The following is a 21,360-nucleotide window of genomic DNA, read 5'->3' on the forward strand; positions in this document are numbered from 1 at the left end:
GCCTGAGTCCGGGAGGTTGAGGCTGCAGTGAGCTATGATCATGCCACTGCGTTCTAACCTAAGTGACAGAGTAAGACTCCAACTCAAAAAAGAAAAGAAAAAAATAACTTCTATAAGATGTCTCTAGGATTCTTCCCACAGTCCTGTGAAAAGTCCAGAAGAGGGTAAGAAATAGGCTGTGTACAGGACAGAGGCCACCACTGCTACCCTATCACCCCATCTCAGCTGCTAGGGTCAAACAAGTGTGCTGGGGTGGAGTCCCCAGGGAGAGGGTCAAAGGTCAGTGCAGTCATCACCAGGATACACTCCGTCACCCCTATGATGACAGTGGCAGGTAAGACAGCAGAGTCCCCAAACACAACACACTTCCTCTCTGGCTTGCCTGGCTTAGCCCCTTCTTTGGTTTTCCAGGTGGACATACATCGAGTTCTACAGTCGCTACGGCATTCTCATGACCAAGCAGGAGCTTTCCTTCAGTGATAAAAAGGAGGTGTGCAAGGTGGTTTTACACAGGCTCATCCAGGTCAGTTTTCCTCCCCTCCTGGAATCGTGGGCTCTTTCCAAGAAGCACATCCCAAACAGGCTTCTTTGTCTTTGCCTCTGAGTTTCAGGACCATCATCATGAAGGCCTTAGGAGAAAGGGAATGTGCCCCCAGCGCTTGTATGCTATTCAAACCCTGGATCCCTTGTGTCCTCCTGCCCTGCTTTGTTCTCCCACAACTGAAGCCAATCCTCCATGGACCTGTCTTATAGCATACAGTCGACTAAGGTGGTTGGGCTCCAGATATGGTGCCTCTCTCTTCTACTTCTAAATGGAAACCCCATGGACACAGCTGGAGTTCCCCAGCAGCCAAGTTGAGAATCACTGAAGATGCATACACCCCTTTCACCCCCAGATGGATTCCTTAACCCTAGTTCTGCTTCTTCCTCCAAAGTGGCTTTAAACAAAGTGTAAATTTCTAGCTCAGGATCAGAATTTTTCTGCTTTATGTCAAAGAAAACACATGTCAATAAAATGTTTTGGGCATCTTTGAATCTCTGAAAATCTTTTCCAAATACTATGGAACATCCGAAAGATTTAAATCCTGATGATAATCGTTTTTCTCTTCCAGGATCCTAATCAGTACCAGTTTGGTAAAACCAAAATTTTCTTCAGAGCGGGACAAGTGGCTTATTTAGAGAAACTCCGATTGGATAAACTGAGGCAGAGTTGTGTTGTGATACAAAAGCACATTCGTGGCTGGCTCCAGAGGAAGAAATTCCTACGAGAGAGACAAGCTGCCCTGATAATCCAGCAGTACTTCCGGGGACAGCACACCGTGAGGTATGTTGAAATCGAGGAAACCATGTGGGATTTGTAGGGCTTTCTTTGCTGATCATCTCTGAAGGAGGACATGTAGGACAAGGAACCTTTCTCCTGCTACCTGAGGTGCAAACAAGTGTATGGGCCCCCCTTGTGGTTATGAGCCTTGGGGTGAGAAGAGTATGTCCGCCAAGGGTTGGTAGTACTAGCTGTGCACTGAGAATAGCCACTGACCAGTCTGCCTGTGACACAGGGGATAGACCGTGGCAAAAGGGGCAAGGCCCTGCCAGCAAACCCATCACAGAACCCCTAATGAGGGCATGGCTAAGTGAGGTCAGTTCACCGGCAGTGCCAATCCCACCCGCCTTGAGGGGCTCTAAGGGTCCACATGACCCTGTGGCCCACTGAAGGACCACCACAGTCATTCCATGACCCTCCATGGCTTTAACATACCTGTTGAAGAGGGCGGGACCAGGATGCTTCTGGATAAATTGTGTATCTCTATCTGTCCTGCCTCCTTCCTTGGGATGCCATGAGGATAGCTGAGGAGGCAGTGTTTAGGGATTAGGAGGCTTCTCTGAGCCTACCTCCTTCCTGAGCTTGAGGTCATCCTCTGTTGGCATCTGGGCTTCTCTGCATGGCTAGCATGGCATGCCACACACAGCCTGCCTGGTTTGTCCTCCTGTGCTTCTGGGCTCAGTTAACAACAGCAGTCTCCAGGGAAGGAAACCCCAGTTTTCTTCTTACCCTTTCCATTTGGGTCACCTCCCTGTTTGCCTCTTGTCTGTCCCCTTCATTCCACCCCGCTCCAGCCCAGGTTAGATGCACATCGTGGCATGCCTCTTGCTCTGACATCACAGCCTCTCTCCCTCAGGGCCTGATTGAGCCATTGCTCTGCTCCTTCCCTTAATACCTCTAAAGGTCCCTGTTTCCTATGGAATATCATCGGTTTTTGACATGATGTTCAAAGCCCCCTGTGGCCTGGGTGCCTCTATACAAATAGAAGCTCCATGAGAGCAGGCAACACACTCGTTCAGTGTGCATCCATACCTAGACCTAGCATGGTGGCTGTCACACAATAGGTATTCAGCAAATATATTTTTAAGATAACAAATGGTCCCCATCTATTTTTCTAACCTCATCGACTACTGATTTCTTCTGTGCATCCTATATTCTGGCGATTCTACACGCGTTCCCTTTTCCTGAATATTCCAGGCACTGTGGGGCCTCCATACCTTTACTCATGCTGGTCCCTTAGCTTGACATGCCTTTCCAAGCCTTCACTGCGTACAGAAATCCTACTTTCCATCAAGGGCTGGCCCGCGGGTCAGCTCTTCCCAAGCAGAATGACTGTGCCCTTCCGCTATTCTCGCTTACAGAGCTAGTTAGTGGTTGTTTGATTTTTCCTCTTCCTTGGCCATTCATAAGTCCATCTGCTGCAAGAGACCATAAACTCTGAAGACAAGAATGTAGATTTCACCTCCAGTTGTTTAGACAGGAATCAGCAAACTTTTTCTGAAAAGAGTCAAAAAATAACTATTTGAAGCTTTGGGGGCTTGTGGTCTCTATTGCAGTAGTGTAAACGCAGCCATGGGCGGATGTCAATAACAGATGTAGCGGTGTTCCAGGAAATCTTGACAATAACAGGCAGCCAATGTAATTGGCCTTCAGGCCACAGTTTGCAATCCCTGATCTAGATCCTCCAGTGTGATTTCCCACATGAATGAATGAACAGATGTGTAAGCAGGTGCAGTGCCAGGGCAAGTTCTCTATGGGTACATGGGTGGAGGTGGCTCCATTGGCCTGAGGAGAATAAGCGTGGAAGTGGAAGTTCCCACCTGGGTCCTTAGTTCCTGGAACAGATCCATGTTCCCATCAGGGTAACAGAGATGACAGGTAACTGGGGACCAGCCACAAGGAGTATTAGAATAAACCACTCAAAACATCTGAACATGCCTCTCTAAGCAAGTACTAGGCCAAGCTTGCACTTCTGGAGTGGAAGTTGATGGTGGATAACGGATTTACTCTCTCTTTATTATTTTTAACCAAGGAAAGCTATCACCGCCACAGCCTTAAAAGAAGCCTGGGCAGCCATCATCCTTCAGAAGTACTGCCGTGGGTATCTCGTTCGCAACCTCTACCAGCTGATTCGCGTGGCCACTATCACCATCCAGGCCTATACCCGAGGATTCCTGGCAAGGAGGAGGTATCGAAAGGTATGGCTAACCTCCCTGTAGAGGAGGGAAGAGGCGTGGGACTGCCTTCCTGAGAACCAGAACCTGGGAAAGACTCCACCATAGGGAACCTCATTGTTCTGCGCAAAGCACAGCCAAACCAGAAAGGAGGAGTCAGCCAAAAAACAAGGCTGTTCAGGTTTTTGGCTTTAAAGTATCTTATTTTTATTTTTTTTCATCAGAAGTAACCAAATTATTGTGGAGAGACCAAATGTTTGTCCTACCTACCCCCTTCCCATCCACTCACAGAATGGATGCACCCCATATATTGAGGTTCTGTTTAATTGCTCTCCAGCCTCCGAGAGCGAGAGTGAGAGAGCAAGGAAAGAAGAAAGGAAGGAGGGAGAGAAGGAAGGAAGGAAGAAGGGAAGAAAAGGAAAGAAAGAAAGGAAGAAGATAACTTTTTGCTGTTGGTGTAGCTATATAAAAGTCCTCTCATTACCTTTTCCCAGGACTGAAACTTTTGTCTCTAAAAGTGCCATCTCACGTGCTTTGTATCCACAGTCCTGGAGAAATCTTGAATATGTACAAAACTTTTTCAATTTTGTTTTGTTTTGTTTCTCCCCTCTGCAGTTAGATCAATTTTATGTTATTTTGAAACTTGGCTTCTTTGGATTTGGGGCACCCTGGCCACCCCATCTGGCTGTGAGATGTCTCTGCAGTCCATGGACTGACATCATGCTGACCTGTTCAGGCTCCTTTCCCCGCCCAAGTCCCACTTTTTGGTGTGGTTTCTGTGAGCATACTGTTCAGATTCCCAGCTTTAAGCTATCTCTGGAAAACTTCATGAAGTCTTTAGATGTACACCCTGTGGTTTATTGGTTCAAAGCATACTCTCTCTCTTTTTTTTTTTTCCTTAGAGACAAGGTCTCGCCAAGTTGCCCAGGCTGGTCTCAAACCCCTGAGTACAGGCAGTCCTCTCGCCTCCACCTCCCAAAGTGCTGGGATTATAGGCATGAGCCACAGCACCCGGCCAAAGTAAACTTTCTTTTTGGTGTGATTACTTCAGGGCCTATTGTGAGAAAGAGAAACTAGTGATGTAACTGTTTTGATATTGAATATGGACAAGTATCTTTTTTAAATAACCAATAAAGGAAGGTATGGTAGAGACTACTTTCTTGGAACACGGGTTTCCTGGGACTCACACTATTTTTCGCCAATAGTAGTGAGATTGTTTTTCTGCATGAAGACCTTCCTGGAGATCAGGGGCTTCGCAAATGAGAGCATCTGTCCTTACATGCCCCTACAGATAGCATTTACCCTGTAGTAGCTGCATTTTCTAGCACTGGAGGAGTTGGTGAGAGAAGGAGTTGAGATCCATTTCACGTTTCACAAAATCTTGGTTTTTTTTAAAAGATGCTCAAGGAACACAAAGCTGTGATCCTTCAGAAATATGCACGGGCATGGCTGGCCAGGCGCAGATTCCAGAATATCCGACGATTCGTGCTCAACATCCAGCTTACTTACAGGGTCCAGCGTTTGCAGAAAAAACTGGAAGATCAGGTAGGTGTTCATAATGTATTTTGTGTTGTTGTTTTTGTTTTATTTTTCTTTTAGAGTCAGGGTTTATACATGCATGTTCATTACATGGACATATTATGTAGTGGTAGGGATTGGGTCTCAGGTGCACAATGCATCTTTTATATCTACTTTTTCTAATGTGGATTTATTTTGTTGTGGACCAGTTCCTTAGCTGTGCTACTAAGATTTATGTATCTCCGGCATGTCTTCCTTTCTTTTCTCTCTTCTTTCTCTAATAAAACTTAAAAAAAATGTATGCCCATGTTAGCAGGTTCAAACAGTGTACACAGACCACCTGAGCTAGAAAATAGAAGTATACTGTAAAGGATTGTTTCATTTGATTGTGTATGCTGTACACTGCACAAGTGCACCTGCCTAAGAGGGCATTTGGCATTGAAATCCAGTCTGGTCCTACCTTCCAAGACATGTGTCCCTGCGTGATGCTGTGCTTCCTGGAGGCAGAGGTGTCTTTTCCTAATTTGCTCAAAGATACTGTCTCCATGCCAAGTATGCTCCCTCAGGCCTGCATCAGCTCAGAGGAGCTGCTGTGTTCTAATCTGCCCACAGGTGCCGTAGGGTCTAGCTGCAACCCTGCCTGGTTTGGGAAAAATCCCCATACCACTCCTGCTGGCAGGAAAACAAAACTCTGTATGTATTTAGTCAGTGAAGGGCCATGGAATTTGCAGTGTCCAGATCTACGCAACTCATTCCTAGGCCTGTCTCAAACAATATGCAAATTCTCCCAAGGTGAACTTTAAGCTCAGCCCTCAGCTATACTATAAGGGTCCTTTAAATGGACGAATGAATGTGTGAACAAATAAACTTAAGCCTCAGTAGCAGTTTTCTCTCACTGTGCAATTGTGTCACAGGCCTACATGTTGCACAGTTTGTGCCAAACAACACTTAAAATGGCCATAGCCAAGTGGGGTTCTGACACTGCCTGGGCTTCACCCTGAGTTTATTAGTCTTCTAGGGCTGCCAAGACAAAGCACCACAGATGGGGTGGTATAAGCAGCAGAAATGTAAGGTCTCATGGCTCCAGAGGCTGGAAGTCCAAGATCAAGGTATCAACAGGGCTGGTTTCTTCTGAGGCCCCTCTCTCTGGCTTGTGGTTGGCTGCCTTCTCCCTCTGTCTTTACATGATCTTGCCTCTGTGCCTGTGTCTGTGTCCTAATCTCCTTGTCTGATAAGGACACTGATCATATTGGGTTAGAACTCATCCTGGCAGCCTCATTTCATCTTCCTTACTCCTTTAAAGGCTCTATCTTCAAATACAGTATAGTGATATTCTGAGGTATAGGAGTTAGGACTTCAACATATGAATTTTCGGGGGACACAATTCAACCCATAGCATCAGCATTGTCCGGGAGTTCTAGGGCTGGACAGGCCCCACAATAAAAGAGCCATCAGCTCAGGAAGATGCTTACCTGACAAGATCTGCCGCCACGAGTTCCACTGTGGCAAAGACGCTAATGAATGCCTGTGTCGTGATAACCATGATCAGTGTGAATACTCCTCTGGTGGATTTGGATGCATGTTAGAGGTTGTGAGAAGAAAATGAAGCAGCACCTCTATTTTGGATAAACCTCTAACCATCTGGATTTTCTTTCCTCTAGAACAAAGAGAACCACGGGCTGGTGGAGAAGTTGACCAGCCTTGCTGCTCTTCGAGCAGGTGACATGGAAAAGATCCAGAAGCTGGAAACAGAGCTGGAAAGAGCAGTTGCCCACAGGCAGAACTATGAGGAGAAGGCAAAGAGATACAAGGATGCTGCAGAAGAGGTCAGGTGCTGGCTTGTGAACGTGGAAGTTGTGGGTCTCTGTTCGTGGAAGAGATGAGCAGCAAGGCAGATTTCTGCTGAACAGATCATGCTTCCAACTCCCATGACCAAAGGGAGCTTACCTTTTAGGGGAAGCAAAATCAGAGGGTTAGAATCTAGGTGAAGAGGAGGAGGTTCATTATTAGGGAAATCCAACACAGATTTTCTCTTTCTTTCAGCTTTTGCAAAGGGAGGAAAGGCCCCAGAAGGAGCCCTGGCAGGCTGCTCCCACACAGCCTTCCTGGCTCTCTTCTTTGATGACCTGGTCTCCTGTCCCTTTTCCATAAGGCCTATGCCCTGAAGCATCTCCCAAACAGCAGTGCAAAGCTTCTGGAAGATCTCCAGCTCTGGTGCAGTGGCAGGAACAGTCGCTGTGAAAACCAGATGTCCTAGATTCAAATCTTGTCTTTGTTGCTCTCTGGCTAGGCCATCTTGGCTGAGTCACTTACCGTCTCTGAGGTTTAGTTTCCTCATATTTAAAATGGGAATAAAAATTGGCAGATGAAATAACTTGGCCAAGTGCTTATCATAAGGCCCTGCAAAGGCAAAAGCTAGTGTGTTCTAAGGAGGCAGCCTTTTTTGCTGTCTGTTCTGCTGCACTTTCCAAAGTCCTAGCACCTAGGGTTGGTGACCTGGAGCCCCAGAGGATGTCCCTCTGCCCTCTCCATGACCCAGTTCCCAGAAGCACCAACACTGCTGTCACAGGCATTGCTGACTCTACTGGTCCCCAGCCATCATCACCACAGGGCCCCACTGCTGGTCTAGCAGCACTTTCCCCAAGAGAAGCTGAAGTAATAGAAACTCTGCCATGCTCACAGAGCCTTCCTGTGTGTCCCAAAGTGTGAACCCGCTCTACATCATCAGCTCAGTCACAGCATATTGAATATATAAAGTCCTCTGGCTATTGAGAAGCTCAAGAAAAGGATAGAGGCACTTCCTCGACCTTGAGGAGATCTTGGATTTGGTTCTTTCTCCTTGGTTGCAGTCATTGCTGGCCAGGTTGGGAATAGTGTCATCTTTAAAGTCACATTGAGCCCTTGCATATGAAGCTCATTGCAGTGAGCTGGTGCTGGCTGTTATCAACAGACAGGCACTGAGAAGGAAAAAAAAAAAAAAACCTAATTTAAGGATGTAGAGCTTTTTTGCCAAGAAAGGTAGTGGTAACAACTTGAAGGGAGGTTTTCAAAAAAATTTTTTGTTCTCTTCCCTTTGCTAGAAATTGGCAAAGTTTCAGAAGCATAATTCAGAGCTGGAAATACAGAAGGAACAAATACAGTTGAAGCTTCAAGAGAAGACAGAGGAGTTGAAAGGTAAGGCTCAAGGTAGCTGATCAACCTAGACATTCTCTTCTTTAGTCATTCAGCAAATAGCATTGGGTATGACCCGTTTTAGAATCAAGGGTCTCTGGTGACACTTAGTGTAGCAAGACCATTTTTTTCTCCTCAGGGGATAACTGTATTTAAATTGTGGTAACTTTGTCTTACTGGTCCATGTATTTGACTTCTATTTTTTGTCAGACATTACAGCCATCCCTGTCTGTGCCTCAACCTCCTGGGCCCTTTGCAAAGTACAGACAGACCATGAGCCCAGAGCTTTTGCATCAGGAATTGGGGATGTATGTGTCTATGTTTGTCCTGGGTGTGTCTGGGTACTGTTAGTGTCAAGGATGGTTCAAATATCTGAATTTTTAGAAAAAGTGTGCAATGATCCTGATGACACAAGATGTGCCAGGGTAATGCTACAGTTGTGTTTGTTACTTACCAAGGATTTGCAAAGAAATATCACATATGTCAGAGTTACTTAGTGTAAGTGGCCCCAATGTCCTCTACCACTGTCCTGCCTTGAGTGAAGAGCCTGAAATCAGGCTATCACTTTCCCTTGAGGGTGTGTACACTTAGCCTAGCTCTAGCCATCTATAGCTTTCCGCAAATTCAAATTGAGTATACTTGCTAAATCCCAGGCAAGAGGAACACAAGCCTGGTGGTTCCTGACCAGATAGTTTAAACCACCATGCTGGTTGACCATGTCCAGGAATCTTTCCCTTGAGCTCCTGCATGGGGGCAGGAGGGGTATGAGGGTTCAGGTCTGTGATCTCACACAGGCCTCTGGCCCAGGAGATACAGCAGGGGCCAAAGGAGCACAGAGAGCTCAGGGCAGTGCGTTAGAGAAACAGATATTGGTGAAGAGGAAGTGAATACTCTGAGTCCAGAGCATCAGGGCAGAGAAGGCTGAGCAGGTGCTGGCAAGGAGCAGGGTGCACCCTTCCGTTCCAGGTGCTGTGGACCCTCCACCTTGTCTCTAGGACTAAGATGTGGGTACTGGAGCCCATGTAAATGTCAGAGATGAATAGAAGGAGGTCAGAGGTCAGACAGTAAACTTGAACCTTAGTTAGGGAAGGTCTTAGCCACTTCCACCCTTTTGATTATAGTATACTCCTCTAGGGTGTTTTATTTCATTTTGGGGGGGTTGTTTGTTTGTTTGTTTGTTTGTTTTTCTAACTTCTTTAAGTGGAATTTCCCACAAGAACTTTTAAATTCCCAGAAATGTAACCTTAAAATTATATATTTGACACCAATGTCATGTTAGGGTGGGTAATTTTATACCCCCTTCTAAAAAAATGCATGAAACTTTCAGACCCAGTATTTATAAACTGCTTATCCTATGGGTCCCCCTCACATGGCAAATGGTGCTTTCTGAACAGCACCAACCATACCTATCCTCGTAACCTGTGACCCAGGAGTGTGATCAAATGGCATGTCCCTATTTTGAGATTACAACTTAACGTGAGCATAATCCCATTGTTCTTGGGAAGAAAGTCACATTTGAACAGCTTCTTTCTCCCATGTACAAATGGCCCAAGATGGTAAGCACCAGAATTGAAGCCAATACTTTTGGTTAATTAAAAACTAAAGTGATATCAAATATGCTGACTTCTAAATTAAAGTTAAAGCGTTTTCCTCAGCATTTCCTGGCTGGCTTACAGCATTCTGAAGCAGTCATTCTGATTCAGAAACATTTGGCACTGAATTAAATAAATGGTTAAACTGTTGGCTTTTTTTTTAACCAAGTAATTTGGAGAATTGCTATGAACACCTTACCCCCAGGTCCCCTTCTGGGGTGGGACTCAGAGGTGAGCTAGAGCCCAAGGATGAGGCGTCAGCTAAGTGCAAACAGCCTCCTCTCCATAACAAAGAATTATCCAGCCCAAAATGTCAATAGTTCTGAGACTGGAAACCCTGTCATAAATTGATCATTTCCTTCCTAAAAGGTTTCTGTTTGTTTTTAAGAATATTCATGGTCTGAAAGCCCATATATCTATTTTAATAAAACAAATGACACTCAGACCAATAAAGTACTGTAAATGAAGCTATTTGTGACAAATTTGTGTATGGTATGAGGGGCTGCACTGCTGTTCCCCCTTTTGGATGGCCCCTGTAGTGCATGGGCACATTGGGAATGTGGGGTTGTCATAGCCGTGCACTATCCCGAACCCTAGTGACAGTTTCCTAGTTATCAAGTGCCCCTTAGCCTGCAGACTTTGTGCTTGAGACGCTTGTATTTAAATGTTACAGCTGCTTTTTTTTTTTGTACTATCTCTTCCACAGACAAAGACAGATACTTTATTATTATTTTTTGGTTGTCATAGATAAGTAATTCTCAGTTGAGGTGCTTCTTCCCTCTCCTGGACATTTGGCAATGTTTGGAGACATTTTTGGTTGTCACAACAGAAGTCCAGGTGTTATTGGCTTCCAGAAGGTAGAAGCCAGGTATACTGCCCCAAATCCTGTAGTACAGGGGTCCCCAGCCCCCCGGGCCATGGACATGTATCAGTCCATGGCCTTTTAGGAACTGGGTCTCATAGCAGGTGAGCATCTGGTGAATGAGCCAGGCTTCCTCTGTATTTACAGCTGCTCCCCATCGCGCGCATTGCCATCTGAGCTCCACCCTCTGTCTGAGGGTGCAGCATTAGATTCTCACTGGTGCACAAACCCTATTGTGAACTAAATATGCCAGGGATCTAAGTTGTGCACTCCTTATGAGAATCTAATGCCTGATGATCTGAGGTGGAGCTGAGGCAGTGATGCTATATATTTCATCATATATTGCAATATAATAATAGAAATAAAGTGCACAATAAATTGTAATGCACTTGAATCATCCCAAAACCACCTCTCTCACCCACCCAACCCGACACCCGCCCACTCCTGTCCGTGGAAAAAATTGTCTTCCATGATACTGGTCCCTGATGCCAAAAAGGTTGGGGACTGCTGCTCTAGTACACAGGACAACCTCCTCTCCATAACAAAGAATTATCCAGCCCAAAGTGTCAATAATTCTGAGACTGGAAACCCTGTCATAAATTGATCATTTCCTTCCTAAAAGGTTTCTGTTTATTTTTAAGAATATTCATGGTCTGAAAGCCCATATATCTATTTTAATAAAACAAATGACGTTCAGACCAATAAAGTATTGTAAATGAAACTATTTGTGACAAATTTGTGAGAATTATTATTTTGAAACCCCCTCATCTGTATTTCTGGTTTGTAAAGAATGATATACACTCTCCTGTTGGTAATTAGTATCACATGATTGTCCTTATATTCTTACTTTCTTAAACATGACATAAAGCAGTCAAGGCACTGGTGTGGTAGACATATTTCAAAGAGCATTCTCTTTTCACAGAAAAAATGGACAACCTCACCAAGCAGCTATTTGATGATGTGCAAAAAGAGGAACGACAAAGAATGTATGAAATCCTGTTTGCCTTAAAGCTACCTCTTCCCCCTCTCTCTGCCTCTCAGCTTGCAGATAGCAGGTCACAGATACAGCAGAGCAGGTGTGACTATTTTTAGGAAGCGTGAGGCTTTGAGAGTTGCGAGAGCTAAGTCCCACCGTGTGCATCTTCAGACACTGCACAGGTTTGAGAGTTGTCCATAATGCTTTTGCTGGGTGGGCACAGTGGACCACCAGGAATTTTTTTGCTTTCTTTTTCTTTTTTTACTTATTTTGCTTTCTTTTTATTGCTAAGACATTAATTCAGAGATTACCATCCCCTTCAACTTCCATCAATCCAAGAATTAAAATTATTGCCTGGGAGATAAACCTCCCTCCCTTTCCTTACCTGTTGTACCTCTTAGCTTGACTTTTACCCCCCTGAAGATGAGGTATGTGACCCACCTCGCAAAAATTAATGCAGGTCCCCATGACCTTGGACTGTACCAGTCCACTTTTCTATCTCCATATAAAACCCTTTGCTAATCTCTGAAGACTCTAGTCTGGGCTCTCCTTCTCTTAAGGAGTCAACTCAAAGGTTTTTGGATCTCAAAATTAGGGCACATGGTGAATGTTGAGGAGAAAAGGAACATTCTTAGCACATCTCTTTTGGGGACTCGAAGGCTCAGGGCTGCATGGTGTAGTAGGGTACACAACTTCCCCATGCAGATAGCAGGAAAGCCTGTGTCTGGGTGAGGAGACAGGATTTCAAAGGGTTAGAGGATATCATGAAGAGCTCCAAGAGTTAACAAGTATATAATGTGCTTCATGATCCTACATCCGTTTTTAAATATGTCTTTTTAACTTATTCACCTAGAAAAAAATATAATTTGCAGTGAACTCTTAACTCTCTTAACCCTAAAAGAGGAGCTCTTGGCAAGTGTGCTGAGAGCCATTTGGGAGTGATCATTTCAAGCAGTGGGCTTGGAGAGTCAAACTAGGCCAGTCATGTTGAGCTCTGCAGTCCTAGCTGGGTCAGGGTTCCACAGGCCAATGAAAGGAGTAAAACCCTTCATCCTAGGCCTTTGTTCTGCATCCTCAGTAGCACTCACCTGTAGCTCAGTCTGGTCCGTAGTCAACCATCCGGGGAAATCCTGGCCCCTGTCAAAGCCCTTAAGGGGCACTAAGATGCCCATCATCTGTGGGCACACTCCCAGTCAGGTCAGGCTACAAGTCTAAGACTGTTTTCACAAAAGACTTCCAATTGCAGTTTTCTTCTTCAAAGACATTTTACTGGCCTCTGGGGAGCACTGCAGTTTTTTGAAAAACCTGAAAAATAAAGTTTAAAAGTTTGTTAATTTCTATTTTAAAAAATGAAAACCAACAGAAATTTATTGGGAATGTGGCTTTCTTCCTCTGTGATGTAAAAGCAAGTCATAAAATGAACTGAATTAACAGCTCAGCAGGTAGAATAATTCAATAAATTCATAGAACTCCTAGGACTGCTTCAGTTCAGACTGTACCCCGGTGGCCTGTGGGGGCTTGTCTAACTAATGTATCTCTCTTTGGTTATTTTCTTAGTTAATCCTCACAAATTCAATTGAGCAGCCCCTCATGAGAAACTGGATTCCCATGGACTTTTGGGCACCTGGATTTGCTGCAACTTATTCTAGAAGTTTTGAAGGGTTGGACATAACAGGTGGCTCTATTAACCTGTTTAGGACCAAACCAAGCCCCTGTAGCATCCTTGGAATGAGGAAGGGACCAGGATTTGGCAGAACATGCCAAGATCTTTGCTGAAGGAAATTGACCTCTCCAGAGGACTGCTTGGAACCGAGGGGGTGGCTTCAGGAATACAGTGACCCAACAACCAGTGTGTTTTTTAAGTTCAGCCTCCCTATCTGGTATTCTCTGTCCATGATCATTGTAGAGTCACATTCCTCAGATCAGCAGGTGTAAGACGTTGCCTTTAACCTAAGGGAACAGGAAACACTCTACTAAAAATAAGGAACTGTCACAATAGGTCCTGTCTCCTCCTATCTAGAGTCTCCTCTTATTTTCAAAATGATGTATTATTCTAATTTTAAGTATAGACTGTAGAGAAATTCTAAATTATTTTCTTCCTTTGCTGCCTAGACTTCTTGAAAAAAATTTTGAACTGAAAACACAAGACTACGAGAAGCAGATTCAGTCTTTGAAAGAAGAAATGAAAACTCTCAAGGAGGAGAAAATGCAACTCCAGCACCAGGTGGAGGAGGAGCGCGTCACCTCTGATGGCCTGAAGGGAGAGGTGGCCCGTCTGAGCAAGCAGGCAAAGGTAGAGCCGCTCTCACTTGTAGGCCACCTCAGGTTAGGTTGTTGGACCTGCACAGGAGATAACAGGTCCATGTTCTAATGGGACCATTCAGCCAAAAGCATCTGTGTAAAGACCACAGGAGGAGGGAGGCTGGTTTCTTCTGTTTGTCCCAGTATGATTCCCCCAGCCTACTTTGGATTTAGCTATAATTATGTTTCATATTTTAAAAGTCTACTTTCTAATTTTTTAAAAATTATGCTTATATAAGGTTATTTAAATATGCTGATCCAGAGAATACTTCCAAATTCGATTATAAATTAAGGTAATCTTTATTATATAGCCCTTCATTATAACTCTATAAATATCTGTATTTAAATTAAATTACCTTATCAAAATCCATCTAAACTGAATCAGAGAATTTATAAATATTGCACAACATGGTGAATACAGTTAATAATAGTGCATTGTATGTTTCAAAATCGCTAAGATTTTGAAATTAAATGTTCTCACACTGGGCGCGGTGGCTTATGCCTGTAATCCCAACACTTTGGGAGGTCAAAGTGAGTGGATTGCTTGAGCCCAGGACTTCAAGACCAGGCTAGGCAACCTAGCGAAACCTCATCTCTGCAAAAAATTTTAAAAATTAGCTCAATGTGGCATATGTCTGTAGTCGATGCTACTCTGGAGGCCGAGGCAGAAGGATCACCTAAGCCCAGGAGGTTGAGACTGCCATGAGCCATGATGGTTGTGATCATGCCACTGTACTCCAGCCTGGGCAACAAAGTGAGACCCAACTCAAAAAAAAAAAAAAAAAAAAACTAGATGAGGGACAAGGTGGCTCATACCTGTAATCCCAGCACTTTGGGAGGCCATGGTGAGAGGATCGCCTGAGCCCACAGGTTCGAGACCAGCCTAGTCAACTTGGCGAGACCTCATCTCTACAATAAATTTTTTTTAAAAGCCCAGCTTGATAGTAGGTGTCTGTAGTTCCAGCTACTTGGAAGGCTGAGGTCGAAGGATTGCCTGAATCCAGCAGGTCGAGGCTGCAGTGACTGTGATTGTGCCCCACTGCACGTTAGCCTGAGTGATGAAGTAAAACATTGACTCAAAATAAATAAATGAATAAATAAATATTATTTTTAAAAAAATAAAATAAGGCCCAGCTACTTGGAAGGCTAAAGCGGAAGGATCACCTGAGCCTAGCAGGTCAAGGCTGTGGTGGATGTGAGCATGCCACTGCACTCCAGCCTGTGACAGACTGAGACTCTGACTCAATAAATAAACGAATAAATAAGTAAATAAATAAATAAATAATTTTTTTAAATAAATGTTCTCACCACAAAAAGACAAATATTTGAGGTAATGGATATGTCAATTAGATTGATTTAGTTATTCCACATTGTATTCGTAAATCATAACATAAGGTCATAATTTGTCAATTTATAGTAAAAAGTTTTGAAGTCTTTATTTAAAGTTGAGAGGGAAAAACCACGTGGTAACATTTTTTAAATTGCATAGTCATACACAAAAATACTAGTTGTTATCTGTATTCATCATAAAAATATATAAGTATTCCTGGGCAATTTAATAAAAAGTTCTTGAGAAAAATTTAAAAAAGAAAGAAAGAATCTATGCTTGGACAATTAAGGCTTAAGTGAACTGTTTCCCTACCAGAAAACCTAAACCTGTGTCCCTATGTTCCTTAAGTGCAAAAGATTTTATTGTAAACTTGGGAAGCTTTTATACTTCCACTAAACATGTGAAACACATATTAGTAGCATATGTGTAGGACTATGCAAATATTCTCTGTACTTGTCATGGGCTAGCCATGCATGGCTTAGAAGAGCTTTTGGAGTCTCTCTGGACCTCAGTCTCATATTGTTTAAAATGAGTTTATTAACCGTAACTGCCCACATAGCTTGGGCACATGATCAGGAAGGATTGCTTTCAGTCACATGTTCCTATGACTGCTTCATTCTAAGCAATCACATGGGATTAATGTCATATCATCTGGCTATAGTAATATCCTATATTGTATATAGTTTGTTTAGGAAATTGTGAGCCTGAGCCTCGATTGAGGTACCAGTAGATGTCACTCACTTTCGCTTTGGTAGCTAAGACTGGTTCCAACTCTCCAGTGCAATATATTAAGGAGATCAATCTGGTTTTCAAAGAAAATAACCCATCGTCATCAAGTCATATGTGTTATAATCAGTCTAAAAAGTTCAAGTAAATGCAAGTCCTACTTAGAACATTTACAGGATACTCCTGAGCCTCCTGTAAATCTGGCATATGACCCTGAACATGCCATTTATCCTTCAGTTAAACGTAGCTGCAGTTTCTAATTTATAAAAGATCACTCGCTCACATTATGGGTTTGTTAAGAGGACTAGGTCATTAATGTAAAGTGTTCAGTAAATGTCAGTTTGATCCCCCCTCTTACACTCTGTAGAAACAAGAGCTGTAGCTCTTAAACACTCGGGGTAACTGAGAAAATATTCAAGGAGGGGTCATTCAATGTGCTATCCCTGAAAGTCCTTATCTTTCCCTTAGCTACAAAAGCACAAACCTATGATCCTTACTCAAACTGAGCTTGCAAGGTGAACAAAGGCAGAGTAACAGCCTCTTTCCCACAGCCAGAGTTGCCCAGGCTGCCTCCTCCCCAACAGCCATCTAACTCCCAGAGCTTCTGGACTCCCATGCTCCACATCTAAGCCTAGCTGAAGTCAAAACCCACAATTATGAAGGTAGCAACTTTGCCCACATCCTTGTATCCAAGATTATATTATCCATTGAAAGATAATTTTAGCCCCAGTGATTTTCTCTCAATGCCTTTCATTCACCTTACCTCACCTCACCCCAAGCTTGTAGTAAATAGTTATTTTTTTTTTCTGTTATATAATAAGGAAGATAATTCTATTGATACAGCCAAGTAGATCTGGAAATAAATAACAGCATTTTGAGCAGTTGTGTATGCTTCAAGGCCAAGCTGTGTGGGCAATGATAGTTAACAAGACTTTAACTAAGAAACTACAGTGAGGATGCCTTGCACAGATACACTGCACTGTAATAGTGTTCTCTTTGTCTGATGTAAAGCATAATCACTACTTTTTCTTCACCTGATTTGGTCATTGCTGTGATTCAGACAATCTCAGAGTTCGAGAAGGAGATAGAGCTACTTCAGGAACAGAAGATAGACGTGGAAAAACATGTGCAGTCACAAAAACGGGAAATGAGAGGTAACAAAAATATGCGTCATTTAGTCCTTGGGATGTAGACCAGATTTATCATAGATTTGTCAGTGCTAAGGAAACATGTCCTTCGACTGGTATGAGCTTGGTTGAATATATGGCAGATTGCTTAGTTGGTAGGTCAGATAGCAGTTGGTCGGTTGATTGGATAACTGGTAAATTATTTAACTAGGGACTCTGTGAAACTAGAAAACTGGGCCCTGGAAAGGAAATGGAAGAAGAGAAGTCATGCTAAATGTACTTCATACAGCTCTGTCTTTTCCTTTCAGAAAAGATGTCAGAAATTACCAAACAACTTCTTGAAAGCTATGACATTGAAGACGTAAGAAGCAGGTAATCATTTTTGCTTATAAAACATTTAAAGACATGTAAAACAAGAGAGAGATAATAGATTATCCTCCTTGTTTTCCAGGCTCTCTGTGGAAGATTTGGAACATTTAAATGAGGATGGAGAACTTTGGTTTGCTTATGAAGGACTAAAGAAAGCAACACGGTTAGACATTCCCCTCAAAATTTTTTTTATTTTTCAGAGATAAGAGACTATTGGAAAATCAAAAGTTTATCATAGATTTCATACACAAAGTAAATTCCTTATAGTAGAATGACCAAATAACTACTAAGACTATTTCTCCAAGAAATAAATTATTTATTTATTTATGAAGAATGAACTTTTTATAGGATAAATTGCCTAGCAACAAAATCCATAACCTACACAGTAAAAACTGATTATATCAAACAAGTTAGCCAATGTTGCTCTAGATATATACGAGGGGGAATCCAAAAAAAACAGAATTATCTTTTTGGTGGGTGGACCCCTTGTAGTACAGGCTTCTCCCACTAGATAAGTGTTCTAGTGAATCCATCGGCATCCATGTACCAGCTAGTGTTACTGTGAGGGACTGCTTTTTTTTTTTTGAGATTTTTTTCAGTGCATTTGCCCATTTCATGTTGGGTAATTTACAAGCATACCTGCCCACACTGAGCTGAGTATTCAGTTTTTGACTAAAAATGGCATGACCTGCTGACCCTATTCTCCCTATTCACCCACTCTTACCCTGAGCAACTTTTTTGTTTCCCCCAAAATAAAAGTTCCCAAAGAAAAACATTTTGCCTGTGTGGAAGAGGTGAAACAAAAAATGGCAGAAGCACTAAAAGGCATCAAAATTGACAAGTTCAAAAATTGTTTTGAGTAGTGGAAAAAGGGTCTTGATAGATGTATTGCATCAAACAGAGAGTAGTTTGAGGGTGACTAAAGTTTAAACATTTAAGAATAAATACACAATTTTTTATAAATAAATTCCTGGGTTTTCTGGGTTCCCCCTCGTAGATATGTTTAAATAGTTCGTTGCATTTCTTTAAATCGTAAACTTTGTTTTTTACAACAGTTTTAGGTTCACTGCAGAATTGAGCAGAAAATATAGATTATGGCAGGGGGGAACAGAGAGTGTGGATAGCTGGATAGCTTCTCCCTCTATCAACATCCTGCAACTGAGAGGTACATTTGTTATGATCGATGAATCCACATTGACAGATCATTATCACTCAAAGTCCATAGTTGATTTTTTTTTTTTTTTTTTTGAGTTGGAGTCTCACTCTGTCGCCCAGACTGGAGTGCAGTGGCCGCTCCCGGCCACCGCAGCCTCGACCTGCCGGGCTCCGGCGATCCTTCCACCTCAGCCTTACAAGTAGCTGGAACTACAGGCGCATGCTACCACGCCCAGCTAATTTTTTTATTTATCGTAGAGATGAGGTCTCGCCAAGTTGCCCAGGCGGGTCTCGAACCCGCAGGCTCAGGCAGTCCACTCACCTCGGCCTCCCAAAGCCCTGGGATTACAGGCAGAGCCACTGAGCCCGGCCCATAGTTGATATTAAGGTTCACTCTAGGTGTTACACATTCTTTGGATTTGGACAAATGTATGATGATGTTTGTCATAGTTGTAGAAGCATACAAAACATATTTTTTAAACTATTAAGAGAGCAAAAAGGGACTTTTAATAACTTCTAAGAAAACTCATTTATTATTAATTGCATGTTAACCCCACATAATGCTTCCTAACTGGCTAGAAGAATTTTATAATGGTATGTTCCTAATTCCATAGCCTGTAGCTCTGTGTCCATAAGTAAGCTTTAGGTACTTAGTGCAGGATTCTAGTTGTGGGTCTTCCTACCTGCTGTACATGTATGCTTTCACAGTTGTCAGCACAGCAGAACAAAGACCATGTGATTTATTTCTTGGTTCATTGTATAATAATAGTGTTTTGGAGAGCCACTTCCAGTCTCAGAAGGATTGCTACGAAAAGGAGATTGAAGCATTGAACTTCAAAGTGGTGCATCTAAGTCAAGAAATCAACCACCTGCAGAAATTATTTAGAGAAGAGAATGACATCAATGAAAGTATCCGTCATGAAGTCACCAGGCTAACATCAGAAAACATGGTATGGTCTCAGCCGTAGGCCCGGGTCGTGGCCATTATACTAGATATGTTTTATGTCAGTGGAGTAAAATTCAGTTTCTTGGCAGTAAAACAAAGGATATAAACTACTTTTTGCGGGAGTGAAATAACTGGGTCAGGTGATAAAACTATAAAATGACCCCAGGTTGGAGGGCACTTTGAAATGAGAATGTGTTTGCCTTCTGTAGGTCGGGTCCAGATTCTGAGATATTGTGTGTGTGTGTGTGTGTGTGTGTGTGTGTGTGTGTGTGTGTGTGTGTTTGAAAATCTATTTAAATCTAGCCCTAACCCTTGGAAAGTGACCAGAACATTAAGGTAAAAGAGTAGCTCTTGAGACAAGAGTGAGTTAAGGTCAGGCCTTCCACTCACACTCCAAATCTCACCTTTTTCATACTGCTCATTCTTACCCACTGCATTTGTCTTGTCCTTTCTTCTGATTCCTGCCTACTGACATGGAGAAATGTTTTAGGAATCTCCTCACTCAAAAGCCATCCCTTTCTTAATCCCTATGGCCCTCACCCATTTCTCTGGGGAGTTGGTCAGACTTATCAAAGGTCCTCTGTCATACTTCCTCCACTCACCTCCCATGTACCCTCCGCGACCCCATTCTGCTATGTGCCCCACCACAGGTGAATCTGCCTGCACAGAAGTGAGTATACAGAGTTTCTTTGGACCCCATCTTAACCCAGTGTCTCAGCAGCCTCTGATGATGCTCATCACTCTGTCCCCAACCTTGCTTTTCTCTTGGCTTTCCAGATACCACGTTCTCCTAGGTTTCTCGCCCCGCCTCACCAACTGCTCCTTCTCAGCTTCTTTCCTACCTCCTCTTCCACCTAAACTGGGAGCATTAGGAAATCCCAGGGCCATAGCAGCGAGTGAGACCTGAGGTGGTCATGTGGAACAGCAGTTGAGGACCCTTGCATCTTTGTTTATTCCTTGTGTAAAACTCTAATAAGGAATTTGCAGTGAGACCCAACTGTACAATCAAACAAGTACAGATCCTCCTCAACTTACAATGAGACTGTGTTCTAATAAACCCATTGTAAGTTGAAAATATCTAAGTAAAAAATGCATCGAATACATCTAACCTACCTAACAGCATAGGTTTGCCTGGCCTACCTTAAGCGTGCTCAGAACACTTACATTGGCCTAAAGTGGGACAAAAAAATTATTTCACACAAAGCCTATTTTATAATAATGTGCTGACTATCTCACGTAGTTTATCAAATGATGTACTGAAAGTGAAAAACAGAATGGTTACTTGAGTATTCAAAGTATGACTTCTCCTGAATGCATATTAATTTCACACCATGGTATAGTTGAAAAATTGTAAGTTGACCATCGTAAATCAGAGATTGTCTGTATTCATTTGAACTTCAGAGGCATGGGTCTCTGCCACACAGTTTTAAAACAGGTATGTTTATAAACTTGGAAAACAGAAAACTGTTTGTACCTGACTTGGGGATAGAGGAGATGGACATTTAAAGAACTATGCAGATAGACAAGGATAAAGGATTGGGAAATATACTGAATGATTCCAGACCTCTACTAACAGAGCATTGCATGGCCTGGAATTCAAAAGTTGCAGTGGGTCTCTCTTAACTGGCTTTTCTTATTCCTGGATGAGGAGATGACATCTCTGGACCTGGACCAAAGAGGCCAGCTACCATTTCTTCACATCACGCCTCTCTCAATTCAGCACAGGATTCCCAGACATGCACACAGCTTTCTCTCCATGTCATAGCTGTGTGAGAACAGTTTCTGCTGATCA

The 21,360-nt window shown here is 43.0% G+C and overlaps 1 protein-coding gene across 1 annotated transcript in view; it reads left to right on the forward strand.

Annotated features, from left to right (window-relative positions):
- The window catches only part of MYO5C (myosin VC), a 98,516-nt gene that overhangs the window by 41,182 nt on the left and 35,974 nt on the right, over positions 1–21,360 (forward strand). The window contains exons 17-28 of the mRNA XM_008072580.2: positions 412–523; positions 1,113–1,324; positions 3,354–3,519; positions 4,894–5,040; positions 6,675–6,839; positions 8,094–8,187; positions 11,561–11,624; positions 13,727–13,907; positions 17,032–17,125; positions 17,407–17,470; positions 17,550–17,630; positions 19,392–19,572. Of these exons, the coding sequence (XP_008070771.1) occupies positions 412–523; positions 1,113–1,324; positions 3,354–3,519; positions 4,894–5,040; positions 6,675–6,839; positions 8,094–8,187; positions 11,561–11,624; positions 13,727–13,907; positions 17,032–17,125; positions 17,407–17,470; positions 17,550–17,630; positions 19,392–19,572 (1,561 nt within the window). The remainder of the gene's footprint in view (positions 1–411; positions 524–1,112; positions 1,325–3,353; positions 3,520–4,893; positions 5,041–6,674; positions 6,840–8,093; positions 8,188–11,560; positions 11,625–13,726; positions 13,908–17,031; positions 17,126–17,406; positions 17,471–17,549; positions 17,631–19,391; positions 19,573–21,360) is intronic.

The sequence above is a fragment of the Carlito syrichta genome, unplaced genomic scaffold, assembly GCF_000164805.1.
Source record: "Carlito syrichta isolate Samal-C Ts95f unplaced genomic scaffold, Tarsius_syrichta-2.0.1 Scaffold315355, whole genome shotgun sequence".
NCBI classification, from domain to species: domain Eukaryota; kingdom Metazoa; phylum Chordata; class Mammalia; order Primates; family Tarsiidae; genus Carlito; species Carlito syrichta.